The sequence below is a fragment of the Grus americana genome, chromosome 1, assembly GCF_028858705.1.
Source record: "Grus americana isolate bGruAme1 chromosome 1, bGruAme1.mat, whole genome shotgun sequence".
NCBI classification, from domain to species: Eukaryota; Metazoa; Chordata; class Aves; order Gruiformes; family Gruidae; genus Grus; species Grus americana.
This window is the reverse complement of record NC_072852.1, coordinates 92,771,874-92,793,764: the sequence shown is the minus strand read 5'-3', so window position 1 is coordinate 92,793,764 and position 21,891 is coordinate 92,771,874. Positions and strand designations below refer to the sequence as shown.

Genomic DNA, 21,891 nt, shown 5'->3' with positions numbered 1-21,891 from the left:
TTTATTGGATTAATGCAGTTACAACGCAGTATGGAGGGCACATCCCCAGGCAAACAACACATGCTGTCCACGAGCATCTCCTCCCCAAACCCAGACAAACAAAAGTAGAAGCTAGAGCTCTGCTACGTGCTCCAGAGGCGAAGGACAACGGGTTTGGCTTTATATCAGGAAAGAGAGGAAGCCCTTCCCGGACGGAGGAGCTGCGGCAGGGACACAGTCAGAGGCAGCACACAGAGTTACGCCCGAGGCTGTCGAGCAAGCGCAGCTAACAGCACAGCTAAGCCTGGGCGTGGGAGCGAGAGCTGGAGCCTCTGAGCCGCTACAGCGAGGGGCAAAATGAGAGAAACGTGTTGAGGCTGTCCCAGGTCAGGTTTGCCTATACAAGGAGAAGAGCATTAGAATGCCCTGACGCGAGACCAGCTTACATGGTTCGGCAGGGCTCGTCTGGTGTTTTCATCCAGGAACTGCTGGAGATGGCTTTGTAAAATACTGCTGGGGAAGGAGACCGTGGCAGGGCTGTATTTGGCCTGGAAAGCTGGGATGCGCGGATGCCCCGTGTGCTGACGGGTGTATCGTTGAGGGGAGCCAGGGACCGATCCATCCTGGCTCTGATCCTGAGGCACGTGTCCTTTCTCACTGGGAGGGATGTTACTGAAACAGCTCCCCCCCGCAGGCGTGGGCTGTAACAGGAGTTATGGCAGCAGTCAGACGGGACAAACCCTTAATCTAGCAGCGCTCCTGACGAGGAGAGGAGCACAAATGGAGATTGGTTCCAAAGAGACCACGAGCAAGTTTTGAGACAGGGTGCATGCAACCTGCCCCAACTGAAAAAAACTCGGTTTGGATCTATTGCAGGCATGACTGGAGCTATCCCAGGCCTTGTGCATTATTTAGCGGCCACAGTGTGGTGTGACCACACTGGGTGTGTGGTAGTTAAGCAGTGGCCAGTCTCTCTCTGGTCCTTTGGTTAGGAAGAGAGGGGACACTGTGATAGTGTTGCACTACTCATGCGATCTGACCTACCAGAGGGATGGCAGCCACCTCTCTGCCTTGCAATCAGCAATAAAGTACCAGCTGATAGCAAAAGGGAAGGTTTCTTTTGCAACTGGGGTAATTTTCTCAAGCACTGAGACTGACCCAGTTTTACAGGCAAACCTTTTGATGGAGACAGCAGGGATATTGTCATTTCTCCATCGGTGCTCCGTTTCTAAGTTTCCTTGCCAAATTTTTGCTCTTGGCTCCTGACTGAAGGGATCAGGACCCTCATCAAAGAGGTCACGTTCTGCCCTCTTATTAGGACTAGTGCACGTGAGCTGGGTGCCTTCTGCAGGCTGAGGCTCCATCAGTGGGAGGGCACACGTGTTCCCGGCACGTAGGCGGGGGAGATGGGAGATGCTGTCCGCTTGGGTCCCGTGTGCTCTGCGAGCCCGGCAGCAACCAGGAGCGTCACGCTGCGGTGGCTCATCTTCCACTGCACCCCCCGGTCTGCATCCCAGTGCCGCTGTGCCCAGCGCTGAGGGACTCACCGGTTTGCCTCTGTGTCTTCTTCCCCTCCCTCCCCAGAGGTGGGAAGCACCTATACTCGCTTAAGCAAGAGCCTTGAGGCTGGGTGTGGGAAATGAGCCGTGCAGGTGGGGCGCGTTCCTGCTCTTCCCTCTGGTGCAGAGGGAGCCTGGCTGTTGGCAACGACCACATCACGTTGACCACCACCGCTCACCGCTGAGGGGAACGCATCGCTCCTCACAGCATGAAAAGCAGAGGGAGGGCAGGGCCCCGCGCCATGTCCCTAGCCCAGCAGTCTGCTGCAAACCGCAGCCCGTGCAGTCCGGCGCTGGCCCCGCGGTCAGCAGCAGAGGATCTTGAGGAAGGCTTTGCGGAAGTCGGTGTTGAAGGTTGTGTAGATGATGGGGTTGAGGGCGCTGTTCACGTAGCCAAGCCAGGTGCTGGCGCTGTAAAGCCCTGGGGGCACGTGGCAGGACGGGCAGTGGGCATTGAGGATGTGAATCAAGAAGAAGGGCAGCCAGCAGACTATGAAAGCCCCTGGGTTTAGAGAGACAGAGAAAACAATCCATGACTTTAGAAAAGCCACTACTTGGAAAGGAGCCTGCACCTGTGCCCTCTCCCTCCATCCGCTCACTATTTCCATGCACGTGCCTGCATTTGGTAAACGCTGGAGGTGACATTTATTCCTGATACAGAGGGACCTGGCAAGAGCTCAGGCTCCTTGGGACCTGTGAATGGATGGATGGGGCTTCAGGTGACAGGCAAAAGCAAGTGGCCACAACTTAGAGGGAAAGACTGCTGGGTTAGCTGCTTTAATCAGTTACGACGAGGGCTGCATTATTTCCCTGCTACTGCTGAGTTAATGGGGGGACGCAGTGTGGCTGGTGACCATGGCAGGTGACTGGGGCATCAGTGTCTTGGCTTCTCTATCCAGCTCTATGAGCTGGTTCCTCTGCTGCTCCTTGCCTCAGTTTCCCCTTCTGTAATTGGACCTAAGAGCTGCTGCATGTATGGAAACTTAGGATTGTTCCAGCTTTACAATAATAATAATAAAATAAAGGAAAAGGGAAAGCAAAGGTGTTGGCTGTTGCTCTCCCTAGCAGGGCTTGTTGGCCACTCATTTAAAACAAGAGTAACAAAACACAGCAGATAAAACACTGACATACTTGGTTGTCAGCATGTGAGAGCATTACCCTAGATCCCTAAATGGCCCACCATTGTCTCTCCTGAGTTTGTAGAGCAGTGACAGCTGAAGTCTGGGCCTGGCTTGCATTTTTTTTAATCTCAATACTGTATTACGAGATTCCTTGCTCTTGCAAGTCCCAAAGCATCACCCCTTGCACCCCACTAGACAGAGAGGCTCTCACTCACCCAGGACAATAGCTAGCATCTGTGTAGCCTTCCTCTCCCGAAGCTGGATCAGCCGGGGTTGCTGGTGTGCTAGCTTCAAAGAGCTGATGGTTTTGCCATTGCTGAGCCTCCGTACCACCAGTCCTGGCTTCGTACTCTTTCTCCTCTCTTCCAGCCTGCTGTGTTGTGTAGTCCCTGGTGTCTTGGTGAGGGATGCCTCGTGGCAGAAGCTGCGGTACCGCTGCAGGCTGAAGACAGTCAGCAACTTCCTTTTGGTAGACATCTCCTGGCCTGAGCATTTGAGTGGGAGACAGGGGGAAAAGGTGCCTTGGCATCTGTTTGGCAAAGCTTTTCTCTCCATGTGTTCCTGCAAAAGAGGATGCTACAGAGGAACTGGGAACCATCCAAATGGTTCATTGGGTCAAAGGATGATGAAGAAAGTTGTAGGAGTCATCCTTAGCCTCACTTGTTTATTAGGTTTGCACCATATCCTCTGGACCGACCTTGGCTTATCAGAGGGGTGAACCAGCACTGGACAACTCTCTGCCTCCACCCCACCAAGGAGAAGCATGAGAACAAAAAGAGCTGAAACACCTGCTCTGCTAACCTTTCACTTGTATTTTTGTGTTGGCCCTGCTCCCCTCAACATCCCCACCCTTTTTTTAATGTAGCTTCACTGTGAGAAAAATGGGTAAAACAAGTGGATATGCGTGACCAGGCAATCCCTTTCAAACCATTGTGCTGGTTCCCATGGTTGCAGATATTTCATCTAGAAAGGTCAGTGGAACAAATGCTCCATGCACCATTAGCATTTTGACCTCTTAAGTCTGTCAGATGAAGAGGTTTGTGGTGTTGTTTTTTTTTTTTTTAAATAATCTAGGTTAAAGCCTATGAAGCCCAGAGAATGAAGCTTCATAGAGAAAAAATCAATAAATTAAGACATTAAAATCAATAAATGAAGAAATTAGCCAGAGTTCTGCACGGCTGAGAAAGCCCTGCTCTGTAGAAATATTGAAGTAGGCTGTGCTCTTTTCTAGCTGCCTGGTTCTAGAGAGCAGAGATACAAAAGGACACCCTCTTTCTAGAGGGCTGAAAAGGATTTAATTGGAGCTTCTGCATCTCAAATATCATGGTGTATGAGTGAGGGATGGGATGAAAACATGCCATGTCCCTTCTTTATGCTCTCCGTTCTGTGCTTTGACCCTTTGAGGAGAAGAGATGATGCATGCCCTGTCCTTTTTGACAGCTCCTACTGCATTCATGTGGATCTTACTTTGTGTGCACAACACGGTTTGGTGCTGGCGCTGTGGCTGCCCTGCCGGGTGAGGGTTCGCTTCTTTTGTCTTTGTCTTAGCACGAGGTAAATCCGGACATAGAGCAGCAGGGTCACCATGAAGGGGAGGTAGAAGGACACCAAAGAGGAGTAGATGATGAAAATAGGGTTGGATATGGAACAGACACTGGGATCTCCTGGGGAGGAGAAGAGAGAGAGAGAGAGAGGAGCGGCTGAGCTGCTTCGGTTTAGTACAAGGAGGCTCTGGTGTGTTGGCAAAGCAAGTCGAAAGGTGGCCAGGGGACAAAGGCAGTCTAAGGAGTGCAAGTATCTCCCACCTCTGTTTTTTGAAAATTATACTGTGGCCTACCAACTCACCTGACTGATGCTTAAAATGGACGCTGCCTAGGGCCATCTAACATGACCCAACATGCATCTGCCTGCTTTTCTGGCCAACAGCTCTGCCCTCCACTCTCACATCTATTCCCATCCTTTCTCAGAGGATCCTTTCTCCTTTCATCCTTTCTCCTACTCTTCTGACAGCCTCTGAGCTGTCTAGATGCAGAGGTGTGCCTTCATCCCCATCCGTCTGGACCAGGCAGTGGGGGAGAGCAGCACTTCCCTCCCCCCGTCCCCTTCTTGCCTCAAGCACTGCACAGAGGATGGATGGAGAGCAAAGGACCTCTGCCTGTGGCTCTCGGGACAGAAGGATCTCCTGCCCTTCTGCCTCCAGGGAAGGGAGGGGAAGGAGAAAGACCAACCTGCTTCCAAGGAGGAGGCTAAATTGCTCGATCTCCTCCAGGGATTAGGTGAGGAAGCAGACATCTCGTTGGATGGGAAGGGGGTTTCTCACAAGCAGTGCCAATATGCAGGCCTTGCTGTTTAGAAATGTCTTGTTTCAGATTTAAAACTGTGTGTCTGGACCTGTTGATATCGGCAAGCTGCAGTAAGTCTGGTGAGTGTGCTGGAAGTGCTGCTTGTCTGGAGATTTGCTCTGTGTGCACAGAGTGATTGTTTGGGGCCATTTCTAGACCTGGACACTTTGATGGGCATTGATTTGGCAGTAAAGCAGGCAGGTCTGTCCTCCAAGCAATAGTCAGTGTTTGCCTGAGCAAGTGGCAAATTTATAGATGGGAGCACATCTGCTCTGCAGCACTGGAGATTTTTCTCACCCTTCATAGTGTGCTTTCCAGTTCCCTAAAATTTTTTGTAGCTTGGAAAGTCTGCAGGACCCACGTTAAATGACCTGGCCATACACAGGGCAGCTCCATTTCCAACCCCTCCCTGCGTGCTATTGTTTGGGACGTCACCTACCTGTAGTATTGAAGCCAAAGAGGAGAGGACATGACACTGCGAACGCCAGCATCCAGACTATCACGATCATGAGAGACACCCTCCTGCAGGAGCTCTGCCCAGTGCTGTACTGGTACTGAACTGGTTTCACCACTGCGGTGTATCTGTGGACCAAACCAGCTCCAGAAAGAGGAGAGGTAAGAATGGAAGGAGGAAAAGGACCAGGTTTTAAATGGAGAAACGAAAGCCATGTAGGGAACATGTTGGTGAACATGGTGAAGAAATGGAAGAGGAAAGGAGAGAAGATCAGATGACGTGGTCAGCAATTTGTAGAAATGGTAAGCAGGGTGTTGTGGGGAGGAACAGAGGAAATCAGAGTTAGTTGGCAGCACTGCAGAGAAACACTCTGCAGAACTGCTGGCATTGTGAAGCTACAAGGTTTGAGATACCAGATGGATCTAGAAGCCCCTGTAAACCCCCATCCCTCAAGCCCCTGAGGTTATATGTGCACTGCTGGGCAAGAGCAGTCTCTGGAGCAACCACAGCCTGCTACGGTCTGTGCCTCAGCTGCCCACTCTGGTGTCGGCCTCGCTGACAGCCAGAGAATTGCCCATGGGTGGGCGTCCAGGGCCTTCGGCTGCCGGGGTGCCCCAGGGGATGCAGCTCGGCAAGGCTAGGATTTGGAAGGCACAGGAGTCTTGTCCTTAGGATAGCCTTGGGGCTGCTCCTTGCAGACAGAGCCAAAATGAGACGAGGATAAAGATTCCCATGGAGGAACACCGGACTGACCCAGCGTTGAGAGCTGCTTCATATGATTACCCTTGAACCACATATTACAAAGATACAGCATGCAGTGGGTTTTTTTCCTTCCCCTACTCTTGGTCCTAACAGCACCACGTATGCCGAGGTCTTGGCCCTCAGCCCTCAGCGTTGCTTAGAATATGCTCGGTTTTAAGACGCAGAAAAATGGGGCAAGGCTGAAGATTACACAGCAATAATCTTCACCCCTCCCTATGTATATGGCAGGATTTTGTTTATTAAAACTTCATGAGTGAGGTCTTCAGAAGGAGAAACTTTCTTTGAGACTAAATGGGAATTAGCTGACCAATTCTGGTTCCTGCCTTCAAAAAGCATGAGCATGTGGTTGACCAGCCACTGGTGATGTTTCATTATTTGTGCCTATCTGCCCTTAAGTGCAGACATCTTTTAGCACATGGTGGGCAGAGCCATATTAATAGCAGTAGTGGCAGGGACAGACTTGCGGGGAGGTTTGTGCTCCTGAAGACACCGATGCTGCCCAACGAAACCTCACTTCCTTGTCCTGCCATGCTGGGGTACGGGGCCGACCCCCATCTCCAGACTATCCCCCTGGATGCTGTTGGCTCTCACCTGTCAATGCTGATAGCGCAGAGGTTTAAAATGCTGGCTGTGCACATCATCACATCCATGGTGACGAAGATATCACAACAGATGCGGCTGAAAGTCCAGACTCCTCCGGTCACCTGCACCAGCAACCACAAAACTGTCAGCTTTGTTCTGCACTTAGTCCTGGTAAGTATAAGGAGGTGCTTCTCCTCCAAGAATCTCAACAGCTAGGTGAGTTCATGTCCGCTGTGATGTGCAGAGGGAAACTGAGGCACCTGTGTTGTGTGCAGGATAACACGGCGGTAGGTCATGGGGAAGGAGCCACACCTTGATTTCAATCCTTTGGTTACTCTTACAGAGGGAGGCAAGGTGAAGAGATAGCAGCTATCCCTTCCCTTAAGGCCTAGCATGATAAATTGATTTAAATTTGATATCACTGTATATATCCTTTGATTAAGGATTATCTGAGAAAATCTAAGGGCTGAAAGTGTTTCTGAGCTTAGCTGCTGGAGTTCTCTTGCAGGCAGTGGGCTGGAAAAGTGCTGCAAATTTATGCATTTATGTATGAAACAGAGACTCGGGACCCAAGGCTTCTCTAAGCCCTTATTTGGATTCTTATCTCAGTTACAGATTTTGATTATTAGATCTGAGTGAGATCTCACAAGCTATTCAGATAAAGGGTTTTGGTTTGCTACCATGTCGAGCTTTTGTTCTGGTTGTTTTGAATTTTTAATCTGAAGTGTGTAATCGTGAAAGCTTAGCTGTAGCCAACCTTTGTGATGGAGAAATGCATTTCTTGGCCCAGCCATCAAGTTCTTGACATGACCTTTTCGGCTGACAACAATGCGCTCCAAGCACCGCGTGGCACCGCTCTCCTCGGGGCTGGGATGATGGCCTGACTCCGAGCGAGGTGGTCTGTCTCAGCACCTGCTCCTCGCAGGAGATGAACGAGGAGGCAGCCTGCCTTCCAACAGATAAGCCCGTTGGATGAGTACACCAAACAAATCTAATGCTGCGCGGGTTGGAGAAGGGGGGGGGGTAGGAGAGAAAGAGGGAGGAAAGTCCTTGCTTGGAGAGAGCGTGGATTTTAGCCTTCAACCCCATAGATCCTGCTGGTTCAGCTAGATCCTGGGAAGGTGTCAGGAACTAACACTAGTTCTTGGACTCTCTCCTTACATTTAGACCACGTCTGGAGTACTGCATCTGGTTTTGGGGCCCCAGTACGGGAAAAACATTGATAAACAGGAGCGAGTTCAGTGGAAGGGCACCCAGACAGTCCCTGGGGGCTGGAGCAGTTGTCCTGTGAGGAGCAGCTGAGGGAACAGGGCTTGTTCAGCCTGGAGAAGAGGTGGCTTTGGCCGGGGGCTAACAGCAGTCCCCTAGTGCCTAGGGGGAGGTTATTAAGAAAGTTGGAGCCAGGTTACTAAGAAGATGGAGCCAGGTTTCTCACAGCAGTGCGCGGTGGGAGGACAAGAGGCAACAGGCGTGAGTTGAAAGAAGAAGGATGCAAACTGGTTATGAAGGTAAATTTTCTGAGGACAGTCAGGCAGTGGAGCCGGTTGCTTGGTGAGTCTGTGCAGGCTCCATCCTTGAGGGTTTTCAAGACCCACTCAAAAATACCCATCCCAGATCAGGCTGGAGAGGGTGCCACAAGTAAGCTGGGCTTCCAAGGCAGTGGGTCAACCCTGCACCAAGTGTCGATGCCTAGGAAGGATGCGGCTCCTGCAGAGAGAAGCACTTGTATAAATACAGAATTCACTCTGTGCGAGTTGTTTTCAGAGTTAAGAAATAATCCTGAGAAACTGAAATGGTTTTGATTGTGCCAGCATTCCGGCACACGGGGACAGAAGCTCGCTGAGGTGAGCTGTGTCTGTAGGGTGTTCTCTGCTGCACCCAGCTGCTACGTGCCAGAAGTCAGGTACTGAACGAGGCAGTCTTCCTTTAGACCCCTTGGCTCTGAATGAATGCAGGGGAGAGAAATGGGAATTGGCTTGCAAAATGCACTAGGATGTGTTTTCATCCTCAGTTCTCTGACACTTGTGGGGCTCCTTTCTTTTCTTCTAAAAAAAGCAAGCGAAATAAAAAAAAAACCAAAACCAACAACCCAAACCCTTAGAGCTTTTCTGAACAATTAGGAGGGCTACAGGACGTGCAAACTGAAGGCTGTCCCTCTGAAATTAGGGACCTTAGTAGGTCGGTTCAGTCTTCAAAGAAACCCCACACCATTTTTGCTTTAGTTGCAGATTTTGAGATCTGCTTGAGCACCTCAAAATATATTAAAAAATTATAAATACTGGAAGCCTTTGCAGTGAGACCCAGCAAGGGGTGTTTCTGTAGTCTGAGGCAAAATGCAATGCAGTGTCTGTGTGATCTGTGGAGTCTGAAGAATATTTCACCGGGAGCTGGTGCCAGGTGTTCGCATGAAAGCCAGCTGCTGCTAGCCCAGCAGATGTGCAAGCACTTAACTGAGGGAGTTTCTGAGATCCTGAACACATTTAAACACTAAGCCCAAGAATGTGAAGCATTAGAACTGAAGAAGATGGTGGTGGGAATGGCTCTGAAATGAACCTTCTCAGGATGATGCATTCGGATCACACCACCTGCATACTAAGCTGTAGCTTGCATTAAGAGGATGCTTGCCAGATCAAAACATTTGGGCTTAAACCCCATCTTCGCTTCCACCAGCCACAACTTCTAAAATGGGGAGTAGCTCTGCTGAAGTCAGTGAAGTAGTTAATATGTACTCGTGGGGTATGCGAGCCCAGAATTTATTCCAGAATTTAACAATGAAGAGGAGCCTTTTTATTATAGGCCTCGTTCATAATTTTTTAATTCTATTTCTGCTCTTCCTTTTCTTGCTCTGTTCTGCTCATCTTTGCTACAGCAGCTAGAACTTGCTAGTGTGCATTTCTGGTTTTCCTGTGCTGGCAGGGTACCTGTTCTTTATCCCTCTGGTGCCTTTTGTCCAGGAATCTCAAAGCACATCACAGGTATTAATTGAATGAATCCTCACAACTGCCTGGGTGAGGTGGATGATCAAATATTATTCTCTTACAGCTGATGAGAGCAAACCACAGAGAGATGAGCTGATACAATCTCTCATTACCACTCAGCGCGTGTGCGGCAGAAGTGGGAATAGAGTCCAGGATGAAATCCTGGGTCTGTTAAAGACAAAGCTCCCTATACGCTATTCAGGTCAGATTCTCACCTCATCTTTCTTGATGACCAGTCTGCTTTATCCACAAAATTGTGGTATTATTATTTTTAACTTTCCAGCCCAATAGGAAGTCCTCCAGTTAAAAAAAAAAAAAAAAAATCATTGCGCTTTCATAAACTTATGCAAATCCATCACTCTCCTGGATCCTTAAAAACAAACAAAAGAATCTCTGTAAATCAGATATGTATGATGATGCCATATTGAGAAGTACATGGATGGGAAAGTATGAACACGAAGTTGCATCAGGTGATGACAGGCATGTAAGTAGCGGTGCGTCTAAGCACGCTCACTTAAGCCTTTTGTGTTTAAGAGAGTGTTCTTCTTGGGGGTGCTGTTAGCTCCCTGCAGCGGTGAAACGGCTGCTTATGTTTTCGCGCGGCGGGAGTAACTAAGAGCACGCACGTGGTCAGGCCTGCTGACAAGCGGTAAACTGCTGAGCTGCAGTAACGCAGTTGTCTGTCCCGCCTTTCACAGTAGCCTGGTGAGCTCCTTGAGCTCCAAGAGCAGTTCCAGGTCTCGCTGCTCCAATGCGAGAGCCACAGACAGGAGACAGCGTCACTCTCACACACTCTGAACAGAGCTGCAGGCTCGACCTCAGTGGCAATCATCTTCTGAAGCTTTTTTCCCTTTGGAGGTAGAAGTGGATGTTGTGACAAGACTGGGAAAGATGCTCCAGGCCATGCTGCTACATATCCTCCTCCATTTATACGATGACTATAAGGCATGATGGTATTTAAAGCCACCAGGCTCCAGTGGGCAGGACACCCTAATGCCACTGTCTTAGAAATCTTGGTGAGCTTCAGTAGTCACACCAGCCACAGCATCAGAGGTCACTAATGAACTGGGGTAGCAGTACTGGTGTAATAGACCTACCCGTTGATCCCAGAAGATTGCTAGACACAGCGCTGAACAGCATTTTTGTGCCAGAAACATCATTAGGTGGAGATGAGGATTTTGAGGTTATAAAATGTTCGTATTGTTGCTCTGTCACAGCCTTCCCAAAAGACTTCTCAGAAAGAGACAGTTCTAGTCTGCGTGACTGATAAAATGAAAAATTTCAGGGAGAAAGTCCAGGCCACAGATGGCTCTAAAAATTGAATGTAAAGTACAAAGTTCACAAGTGACATTTAAATCTGAAGTATTCATCCACCTTTAGCTCCTCCATAAATAACGGCCAGGTCTCAGATGTCTGGCAAACATTCAGTAGATCAAGAGGTATTGTACACATTTTTGGGGACTGAATGATTTCTTGGCAATTTCCAGGCCCATAGTGTACTGAAGCATGATGCCATTTCCGCTTCATTGGTGGCATCGCTGATCCATAAACAGCAGCAAATATCTAAACGACTTTGGGGCTTTTTGGACTGATCTTAAATCTTGGTCTCGCTGGAGTCCTACAGCCTAGTTCTCTAGGAGATACTGCGCAATGCTGGGAGTGGTAGATTGGGTTTGGGACGTGCGGGGGTTCTTCTCCCTGTTGTTTGGGTGACTCTTGGATCAGCTACTTCGATTATCCAAGCTCCACAGATGGAAATGAACCTTGACTGGGTCTACAAACACAACTAGGGAATGGACCTACTGTTGTGCTCACAAATCGTGACCGCAGTACTGCACGGGGGCAGAAGCTGCTTCACAGATGTGCCTCAGTCCCACCCCGTCCACAGTGAGAGCAAGTGCTAAGTCTTTTCTAATGCAAAGCATATTGTGATTTCATTAAAGACTGGAATACGCTTGACGTGATTGACTATTCCACTCTGAAATAAAATTTGACTTTTAATAATATTTTTCAGTTGCAATCAAATTGCAGAATCTAATTCTATCTTGCTGGGATGGCCTTACACCCCCCCCCCCCCCTTATTTCTTGCTTTTTAATCATTCGATGTAACACAACTGAGCTGCACGCATCCTGCAGGCCAGCTCCAGGACCGCTCATACAGATTAGTCTAAATGTTGTTACTGACTTCATTAGGAAGATGATCACACATGCAGTATCATGCTGCTCTCTTTGTTCTTTCACTCCACCACGATAATATACATAAATAATTAACCATCAACGCCCTTATTAATAATGCTTATACGCAGAGCAAACCCTTAATTTCTCTTAATTGTAGCCTTGCTGAGACTGCAGTGGGCACAGTTTGGGAGAGGGGTTTGGATTAAAACAAGGGAAAAGCCTAGGCTGGGTGCCAAAGCTGAGAGCTCTGTTGCCTATTCAACGTACTCCGGTGGCAGAGGAGGGCCGCAGGCCGCTGCCGGTCCCCCGTGACTTGATCAAATCTCCTTGTGCCCGCACAGCAGGTCTGACATTTGCTGGTGTTGTCCTGCCTCGTCCTACTTTCTGTTCACGCACTGCGCAGTCCATATGCACGAGTCAAAATCCCTCTCTGCTTCTGCTTCGTTTTGCGGGAAAAGAGGTCAGCCAAAGGTGGGCAGCTGCCAACAGAATATTCACCCTACCCTTCAGCCTGATCCCGGCTCGCCCCTTGCAGAAGGAGCATGAGGCTTCAGTGAGATCATGGCTCAGAGGCTTATTCTGTCTCTGTTAGCATGAGAGCCGGGTACTAGGGCTCAGCTGAAAGCTTACGGCTGATAGATGTTCACGCTAATTTTTTTAGACCTACCGATTTTTGTGAATTAGTGTAAAGATGATGAAGAGAACAGATAAAAATGTCAGCTGTAACATACCTTCATGTATTTAGTAAAAGTATTTGCCCCAGGAGTGGCTTCAGTGATTCAGGATTTTGCCGCGGTGGGGGGCGGGATTTGGTTTCCGTCTTTTCTGCCCTGTATCTGACGGTGTTGTCCATACTGTGCACGGTCATGCCAGTACATTTTTACACTGGCCAATGTGCAAAGATCAGGGAAATGGAGAATAAGACCCCGAGGGCTTGATGAATCCTTTGAAGATACTGTGAATATGCTCACATGACTTAAAGAGATTTTGGAGCATGCTCTTCAGCTTCATCTCTTTGTCAGCCTGCTTGGGGAACGTTGCTTGGAGCTGACCTAACATCATGGATGTTAAGGCTCTTAAACTCCGCAGGAGATGCGGATTTGACTGCCCTCACTTGTTTTCTGGCCAGCAGGAGTAGGGACTGATCCGTGCTCTACAGTGAGTTCCTATAAGGTATTTCCACCCTATTGCCTCCCTCGCCATTCCTGAATCATCATGGTGCTTACTGGCAACCCTTCTGGCTGATGGAGTTGGCTTCAAGGATGCTCAGATGAAAGTGGTATTAGCACATCAGAACCCACAATCTCTACCACTAGCTGAGCCCAGCCGACGCTCCAGCTCAAAGAGTCTGTGCTCTGCCAGGAAGAACAAGGCTCAGGGTATCTGCTGACGGCTGGGACTGTGGTGCGTTTGTCCGGCATGTCTCCAGCCTACGAAGACCACCTGTGTGACATTGTGGGCTGCCACCTCACAAGTGCCCCAGAGCTAGCTGGAGGGTTAAAATGTGAATGGCCTTCATCTGTACCAGAGCTGGCCTATCCTGAGAGCGTGCACTAATGCTGGTAAACTCATACCATGGTTAAATTCTGCTAATCTTTCCCAAGGCATACTCACCTCCAGGTACACCACCCATGGCATCACCAAAGTAGCCACCAGCAAGTCCGCCACCGCCAGGCTCACCACAAGGTAGTTTGTTGTGGTTTGCAAGGTGCGTTCCCTCAGCACGGCTAAGCAGACCAGCACGTTCCCAAAGATGATAGCCAAAATCAAGATGCAGTAGCAGAGGGCATAGTAGGCATGTGAGTGTGGCAGGTCAGGCTCTGTAGTGTTGCCTGCTCCACAGGGAATGGGGTCGGTGGTGTTAGGATGACTGCTGGTCCTTGTGAAGAGGGCCATGGGGACGCCACTGCAAACAAAAAGAAAGAGATGACTGAAAATCAGAGTTTTACAGTTACTATGGAGAACAGTACATTTTTGTGGATGGGGTATGATTTTCATACTTCATGAATGCTACTTCAAGCCAATTATAGAGGTCTTTTTTCTGCTTATATGTAGGAAGAGCTTTGCTTAATGTCTTTCTTGGCCTGTTTTGTTTTTCACTGAATCTAGGTCAAGAGAAGAATGGAAGATTTCACCTCCTGTGGGCATCTGAAAGGTGCATCTTACCAATCAACACAGCTGTGAGGAAAGCGGCAATGCTTTGAAGATGCACCAACGCCACACCGCAGTACAAGTCAGCCGGGCAAGAGCGCAGTCTGAAAGACAGCAATTTGTAGTGCTGAGGAAGACCAAACGCAGTTATCCAAACTAGGGTTTGGCCAGAAGCTTGGACCTGGTATCTTCTGGGAAGTACCCTTCCCCTTCCATCATCAAAAAAATGTCTTCAATAACTTCACGCACTCGAGTGCTCGGCAGCCTGGCAGAGAGACCACGCCTGCAATGCTCAAGTACCCTCTGGAACGCTGGCTGCCTGGCAGCAAGCACCACCTCCTGAATTACTCTTTTCCTGTAACGTGTTTCTGTCCCAGGCCTTGTGTTCGAATAACGCTCCGCGTCAGCCCTGCCTGCCTTGCCAAAGCTTGACTGGCAGGGCTGCCCCCATTTCATCCATACTGTGCTCTGTGCTTTCCATGCTTGGCCAGAAGATGTGCTTCCTGTGCTGAAGAGCAAATCAACTTGTCATTTGGGATGAAATAATGGAAGGATGCTTGCAGGGTACTCTGCATTTCTTTTTCTTACAATGGATTCGTGATTGTGCTCAGGAACCTACCCTTCCTTGATTTAGAAGAGGATGATTTTTTCCAGGAATATGAAGCCTGCTGTCCCAAGGTTGTTCTGTGACATTTAATCACTTGTATCCCATTCTCTTCTTTCTTTGCTAGTGCTCCCATCACTGAACTGATCATCAGCGTGACAGGTACGAAAGGCAAGGACAAAACGTTGCAATGCCAATGGTGTAAATATTATTCCTTGTTCCACCTCACCCCTTGAACAGCAGCATCTGTGATGCACACACTTCTGGACGAGCAGCTGTGCAATAGGTATAGATTGATCCAGCCCCCTGGCATACATGTATCCTTAAAACTGGTGTCACTTGCTCCTGATGGTTTGTAGTTGGGAGAGGACAAGGGCTGAACGAGATGGAAACTGAACTTCCCTCTGTACCATCAACACAGATCCCTCAGGATGGGGGTGAAACAATTTCTTACGGCCTGTGTTTTGTTGGAAAGTGCCTGTGCTTGTCTCCCTCTCTATCTTTCTGCTGCCTGCCCTTGACTAAGAAGTTAAGCCTTCCACTGGATCTGAAGGATTTCCTGTAGTGTGAGCGCTACTGCTGAGTCCAGGACTCTTCATAAAACAGTTCAGCTGCAGCCACCCAAAGACAGGACTCATTTTGCAGTGTCGCTTGCACTGACACAGCTCCCGCTTTGGGAAACCTGTATTGTCTGGGGCCATGAAAGGCTGGTTCTGTAGCACTGGGAAAAAACCCCTACATTAAGCAGCTGCCTAGCTGATAAGCAAAGCCACGACAGGGAATGAACAAAACAGCATGCACAATATAACCAAAGGGCTTAAGACACTGCATTACACAGTTTGTCTGCGGGTTTCCCACCCTGTCTCCTGTCCCTTACATCCTAAAGCACTATTTTTGACTCTCACCCAGAGGCCAGTCTTCTCTACCAGGATCCCTCCCAGCTTCGACCCCCAGCCCTGCCAGACCCCCCAGCGCTGGATTGCCCTACACCCTCTTGGCCCCGCTCGCTCTGCCCGCAGCTGGGGTGCTGCCAAACCGGGCGAGTACCAGGGTACTGGGGTACTGATGTGCCTGGGTACCGGCATACCGCATACGGGGGTGGTGGGACACAAGGGTACCGGACCACCGGGGCACCAGGGTACAGGGATACCCACCACCCGGGCACCTGGGCAGCGAGCTGCGGCAGGGACAAGGGTCGCTGCCGTGGGGACGAGCGGACGGGAGGGAAAGGGAGGGAGGGAGGGAGGGATGCTCCTCCCGGAGGTCTCAGCCTCGGACGGGTCCGCGTGCAGGTCCCAGTCCGGATGGCAGGTCCGGACGCGGGTTCAGGCGTGGGGTGCTGGGTGCAGGGGAGGGGTCCGGGGTCCGAGCGCAGGGTCCGGGCGTGGCGGCGGCTTTGGGTCGGGCTGCTCCGCGCCCGCCGCTCCCGGACCCGAGGGGCAGCGGCAGCTCCGCGGCTCCCGGCCGTGCCCACGGCCCGGGGCTGCCGGGTGCCCCGGCGATGCCGCGGGGGGCGAGGGAGGCTAGGGAAAGCTAAGGGGGGGCGGGAGAGGGGGCTGCGGGGAAGGGGTCCGCCGGCACCAGGCGGGAGGGGAGCGGGGAGGGCAGCAATCAGGACTTACCCCGGCCCGCCGGGCCGTGGCACCGCCACCACCGCCGCCGCCGAGCAGGGCTCGGTCCCGATCCCGGTCGCGGTCCCGCCGCCTCCCGGCCCGACCCGCTCCCTCCTGCCGCCCTCTCGGCGCGGAGCCGCGGGGCGGGGCCGGGCTGGCCACCTCCTCCCGCCCGCCCCCCGCTCCTGCCCCGCCGGCGGCAGCGGGCCGGGACCCCGCGGTGCCCGGGGAGGGGGCAGGCGGGGCAGGGGCTGCGCTCCCCGTCCCGTCCTCAAGTGCCCGAGAGGTTGCCCGTCTCCCAAAGGGACCTGGCGGAGAGGTCTTGGCTAATTTTGGAGCCAGGGGCCGCAGGGAGGGTGTGCTTCGCTGAGCGACTGACCTGCTTCTTTCTGCTGGGAGGGGAAGTAGAGAGCTGGGAACCCCAAATCCGGGCCCTGCGCTTGGCCCCGAAGCAGGGGGAGACGCCTCGGCCGGAGCTGCCTGTGCTGCAGTGGAAGGCAAAGAGGCAATCCCCTTCGGGAGACGCTGCGAGTGTGCGGCTTGGGATAGAAAGTTCGCACTTTAAAATTGTTTAAAAAAATGATCAAAGTAGAGATGATTTTTAAAAGGGAGAGGATTTTAAAAATCTTTAAATAAACTACCTTAAACCTGAGATGAAAGAGTGCTGGGCAAGCAGGGCAGGAGAGTGATGTTGAGGAAGCGTCATTCCCCAGGGACCACTGCCTGCAGGTGCAGCACGCAACATCTACCACGGCCAGAGCATGACTACAACCACTGTCTGAGATGTGGCTTCCCTTGCGGTATGAGGGGTGTGAGAGTACCGGCTTTAGGCTGGCTGAGGATGGTGGAAGCGCCCACACAGGACTTGATGGGGACTAATCAGCACCAACGCCTTTAACCAAGGCCGTGACTACCCCAAGGCAGGTCGGTGGATGGTACTGGATGAGTGTGATGAGTCACTGCCTAATCTCTACAGGTGACACATTTGCAGGTGTCCTTGGTGGAGGATATAGCTGCCAGACTAGAGACCAAATGACCCATGAAGGGCTCTACAGACCCCTTGTCCCCTTGGGAGCTCCAAAACGGTGAGACATGGACTACATTTACCATGCTTATATTACATGTGTACAGTTGAACTTCTGCTGCTGTCCGTCCCATACTGCTCACCTTCAGGGAAATGCTTTTGCTAACTCTGCCTGGAGCAGTCAAGGAAGGGGGGAAGCCCTCTCACCCATCCGCAGCAGAGGCTGTTTAGCTGTGAGCTTGGAAAGAGTCCAACACACCCACACTCGTGTGATTAAAACCGGAGGGAAAAGCACACACCATGATGCCTGTTTTGTCTAACGAGGGCTGTGGGAGTTCCGGGCTGGGCGTGAATGGCCGGTGAGCATGGCTGCTTGCAGTGGGGCTAGAGAGCTGCAAAGAGCTGGAGGCATTTTAGCTTCATTTTGGCATTTTTAAAATGCAGTTTGTTTGTAGGTGATTTCCAAAGGATTGTGGCCAGCAAACTGCTCACATCAGCTCTAGGATGCTGGGACCACAAGGCACTACTGCAATACGCTTTACTGATGTCATCTGTTCAGTGTTACAGCTAACCACAGATCAATAGACATCACCTTGCACCTGCCCCCACCCCCACCCCACCCCCCCCCCCCCCCCAAGATAGGGGGGATTCAACAAGGGGAATCCAGTGCTTTACCCACAAAAGCACTGTTGTTCTGATTCATATCTTTATCTTCCAGTGTTGAAACCTTCCCTATTGCCTTGGCTTGTGTGTCAGTGGAGCCCCTGGTGCTGCCTCTCCCAGGAGCCTCCTCACCCCTTAATCCATGTTGCCCCTCACTCCAGAGACCCCCATTGCAAATGCCTCAGCCCTTTACCCTCCCCGGGTCCTGAGAGGTCTGTGGCAACCTGTCCTCCTCAGCCTGCTCAGATTAATGAGACAGATGGACAGTAGGAGCTTGTGGAACTTGTTTCTTGCTTTAATTATTTTCATTTCTTAATATTACACTAGGTCAAGAAAAAAAAATCCAGTGTTAAATGTTGCTGCTTTATTTAAGCTTGTTCTCACCAGTGCTCCCTCCCCACCTCCTTCCTGGGCTGGCTCCCTTCACGCCCCCTTGTCTGGTTTTCCTGAGACTGGAAGCTCTTTGGGGTAGGGACTTAATGACTTTCTTGTGTTTGCTCTCCAGCAGAGGTCTTGTGGAGCAAGATAATAATCCATGTGATCGTTTAATTTAGATTAGATTGTACCACGCACAGAGATAGGGCTGAATTAAAATTGCACAGGCAATCTTGATTGTGATATTTGCAGTGTTGTTTTGTTTTTTTTTTTTTTTTTAACATTACAACTCCTTTAACATAGTGCTTAGTGCAATGCCTCTCTCATAAACTCTTCTTCTTCCTCCCCCAAAATCAGGTATGTAGCATATATTGGCCCAGTTAAACATTGGATAAGTTTCAGCCCTTGGCTGTGACAAGGTGGTATCGCTGCAGCATGGCAGAGAAACAGGTCAGTAGTGAGTTGTGGGAACCTCAAAATGAGAGGATGTGCCAGCAGGTTTCACAAGTGTATCCTAACAGCAAGGTCTGCTCAAACTCCTGAATCTCCAGCTCCATCAGAGGCTTTCTGCTCCCGTGTGCAGAAAGTTGAGAGAGGCCATTCCCTCAGGATCCCCTCCAGCCTGTTTCTCTGCCCTCACCTCCACCACCAACTCCCCTAATTCTTCTTTTCAGTCCTATGTGTCCCCACGCTCTTTGGTAAAGATTTCAAATAACTTGGATAAATCTCAGTGTTCCCTCTTAATTTTCCCCCATCTCCTTGCCCATCAGTCTCAACATTCCCCTGTGCTAAGTCTGTCCAGTGAGTGTGCACTCCTGCTCCCTTATGTGTGTGTCTCTCTCTCTCTCTCTCCAGTCCATGCTCGTGGTTCTTGCCTCGGTTTCTAGCCACAGTGTCAGCATCCTGTCCAGTTCCCAAACCTCTGGCAGCTTCACACAGCCAATTTGTCCTTCCCCACTACTGCTCCTTCCCAAGCTCCTCGCTCTCCACCTTGCCATCTCTGGCTGCGTTGCTAGTCCCCTGCACTCCTGCGGCTTACAGGATTGTTTGAAAATGGTATCTGTTGTGCTTTCACACCACGACTGCTGTCACTACAGCCAGTGTTTGAGGTAAAGTGTCTAATAAGTGCCACTCAGGTGGAATAAACCTTCCATCACTCATCCTGTCAGCCAGGATGTCCCCCCCCGCCCCGCCCCGACAATGAGTATTGTTGAAATACTCTGCATCCGCGGAGCTTTTCAAGACCTGACTGGATAAAGCCCTAATTTGACCTAATGGTTGATTCTGTTTGGAGCAGGATGCTGGACTAGACAATTACCCTATGCTGCCATGAAAATAACCTTGCCCACTGGATGTAAAGTAAACAGAGCTTTCCTGGCTGGCAAAACCTGCAAGCTTTTGATGAAACTTAAGTTCGTACCCATACCATCTAAGCAGGATATGCCTATTCAGCTTCGGTAGCTTTAAAATTTTTACAAAACTCACTTGTTTTCGCAGTGGTGACCAAAAAGGAACTCAAGCAGCTTCAGGATAATGTATGCACAGCAGCTTGCAGAACCAGTACAGACTCTTTGGAGAAATGGGAGGAAGCTACCACAGCTCGCGCCAAATAAGATTCACAAGAGATTCAGATCTTGCTGATGCTTGATTCCCTTCTGCTCAGCCTTTACCTTCCCTCTTCCCTCTTCCGGCAGTCTGGAACGACGTGGCGCATCCTGAACCTGCACAGCACACAGCGATGTGAGCTTAGCCCTCAGGAAATGTTTGTCATGTAAATCGCATCCGCAGTGGAATTCATACAGCAAAATAATATTACTACAAGGGTAGGTGGTAGCATAACAACCTTCTCTCATCCAGTGGTTAGGTATTAGGCTGGGACTTTCAAGTCCAAGTACTTCATCTGCTTCACCTAAGGCGTAATCTGGGGTAGAGGACCGCTCTTTGTTAGGCAGAACCGGGACTTCAGGCTTTGCATCCCATAAAGCAAGCTGATCAGATAAAGCCAGCATCCCGCCAAACCCCTCTCTAAAATTACCTTTTTGATCCTGTTTTCCTTTCATTAAATTTTGGTCATGTTAGAAGACATGTTTTGCAGCGTGTCTGTGAAAGGACAGATCCTGCCGTGGTTAGTTTTCTTCTGCGTTCAGTCTCGGGCAATAGGTACTGCTTATGAGGAGAGGAGATGTGGCTTTTAAAAATGAAGAGGGTGACTTCTACAGGGACGCCTGACCCCGGAAGGGCTGTGGAGGGGCATCATTGCCGTACCTCACCTTGTGGTGTCTCCCCACGAGCTCCATGCTGCACTGTGCGCAGGGAGCCCAAAGGGCTCGGGTGGGTGGAGCAGTTCCAGGAGATACGGAAGAAAAAATGCTGGAGGCCCAGTAAGAGAAAGGGCATCAGTGTTTAAAAGTACCGTTCTCCTCTCCAGGGAAACCCGTTCACATTTTCATGCAAAGAAACTGTGGAGCTGCAGGGCTGTCGTTATTTCTGTCCCTTCTTCCCGCCTCAGAACATGAACCTGTCTGGTCTGTGACGGACTATGCTGCTGGGGCTCTCGCCATACCCTCTCGTGAGGCACAGCCTTTCTGTAGCTGTGAAGTCATTTATCGAAGAGGCTCGAAATCTCAGACAGGCTGGTTATTGCTAAGCCCCTGTCGCAGCCGTGTCGGGGGGCAGGGAGGGGCCTGTGGGTTTTCCTCGGGCAGTGTGACTGCTCCTGCTGCACCAGACGGCTCTCCATCGCTGGAAGGGAGCAAAGCCCCGCTGGAGACAGGACTGGTTATGGGAACAGTTGCTCAATTTGAACTGCGGGAGGGATTCTATGAGCCAAACCCAAATATTAAAGCTACATTCGCTTCTCAAGTCAGCGTCCTTCCTGCTCCCATTTCTCCTCTCCGCCTCAGCCAACAGGATCCCTCCTTAGCGAAGGTCTGCTGCAGCATCAGCTCTTTCTGTGGTGCCTGTGACCCTCTTCTTCCCTCGCACCTCCTCCGTCCGAAAGGGCTTTTGGGGTCTAGGCATTATCAGTAACAGTACTGATGCTTTCTATCCTACACCTGGGATTCCTGCTCCAACCCGGCTGCCGGGCACCCACGGCTGTGGGGTGTTTGTGCTGGTTTTCTGACCTCTTGGCTTCTCTCACCGCTGGGGACAGCGATAGACTTGTCTCACAACTAGCGCCTGTTTTCCTGTGTGAGGTAAGAGGCTGCGCGTGCACGCAGATGCATGCAGGCAAGCTGAAAGGGGTGTTTGTGGCTCTCTCCTCTCACTGACTCATCTCTGGTCCCAGTGTCCACCTAAAGTTACCTCTTGCTTTGGGGTGGCACAGTGCTGCCGGGCACAGTGTTTTCACCGGGCAGCGGCTCTGGCCACGTCTCCTTTCCAGACCGTGGTGTGACTGACTGGTAGACGTGCAGTCACTGGGGAGGATGCAGGGAGAGACCATGCCTCCTACATGGACTTGGAGTGTCCTAATAGCCTCTGGCCGAGATGCCCATGTATCCCAC

General features: G+C 50.8%; 1 protein-coding gene across 1 annotated transcript; it reads right to left on the bottom strand.

Annotated features, from left to right (window-relative positions):
- DRD3 (dopamine receptor D3) lies at positions 1-16,466 on the bottom strand. The gene is made up of 7 exons (XM_054804897.1): positions 16,333-16,466; positions 13,570-13,861; positions 6,809-6,921; positions 5,441-5,583; positions 4,127-4,323; positions 2,875-3,220; positions 1-2,040 (listed from the first exon to the last, which is right to left on the bottom strand). The coding sequence occupies exons 2-7, from the start codon at positions 13,849-13,851 to the stop codon at positions 1,844-1,846; spliced, it is 1,278 nt and encodes a 425-aa protein (XP_054660872.1). The 5' UTR covers positions 13,852-13,861; positions 16,333-16,466; the 3' UTR covers positions 1-1,843.
- Positions 16,467-21,891: the final 5,425 nt, after the last annotated feature.

Excerpts from the sequence above, each read along its gene's own strand:
- DRD3 (XM_054804897.1), bottom strand. The coding sequence starts at position 13,851 with ATGGCCCTCTTCACAAGGACCAGCAGTCATCCTAACACCACCGACCCC. Across the intron at positions 6,922-13,569 it reads CATGGGTGGTGTACCTGGAG|GTGACCGGAGGAGTCTGGAC; the intron begins GTGAGTATGCCT and ends TTGCTGGTGCAG. Across the intron at positions 4,324-5,440 it reads CTTTGGCTTCAATACTACAG|GAGATCCCAGTGTCTGTTCC; the intron begins GTAGGTGACGTC and ends TCTCCTCCCCAG.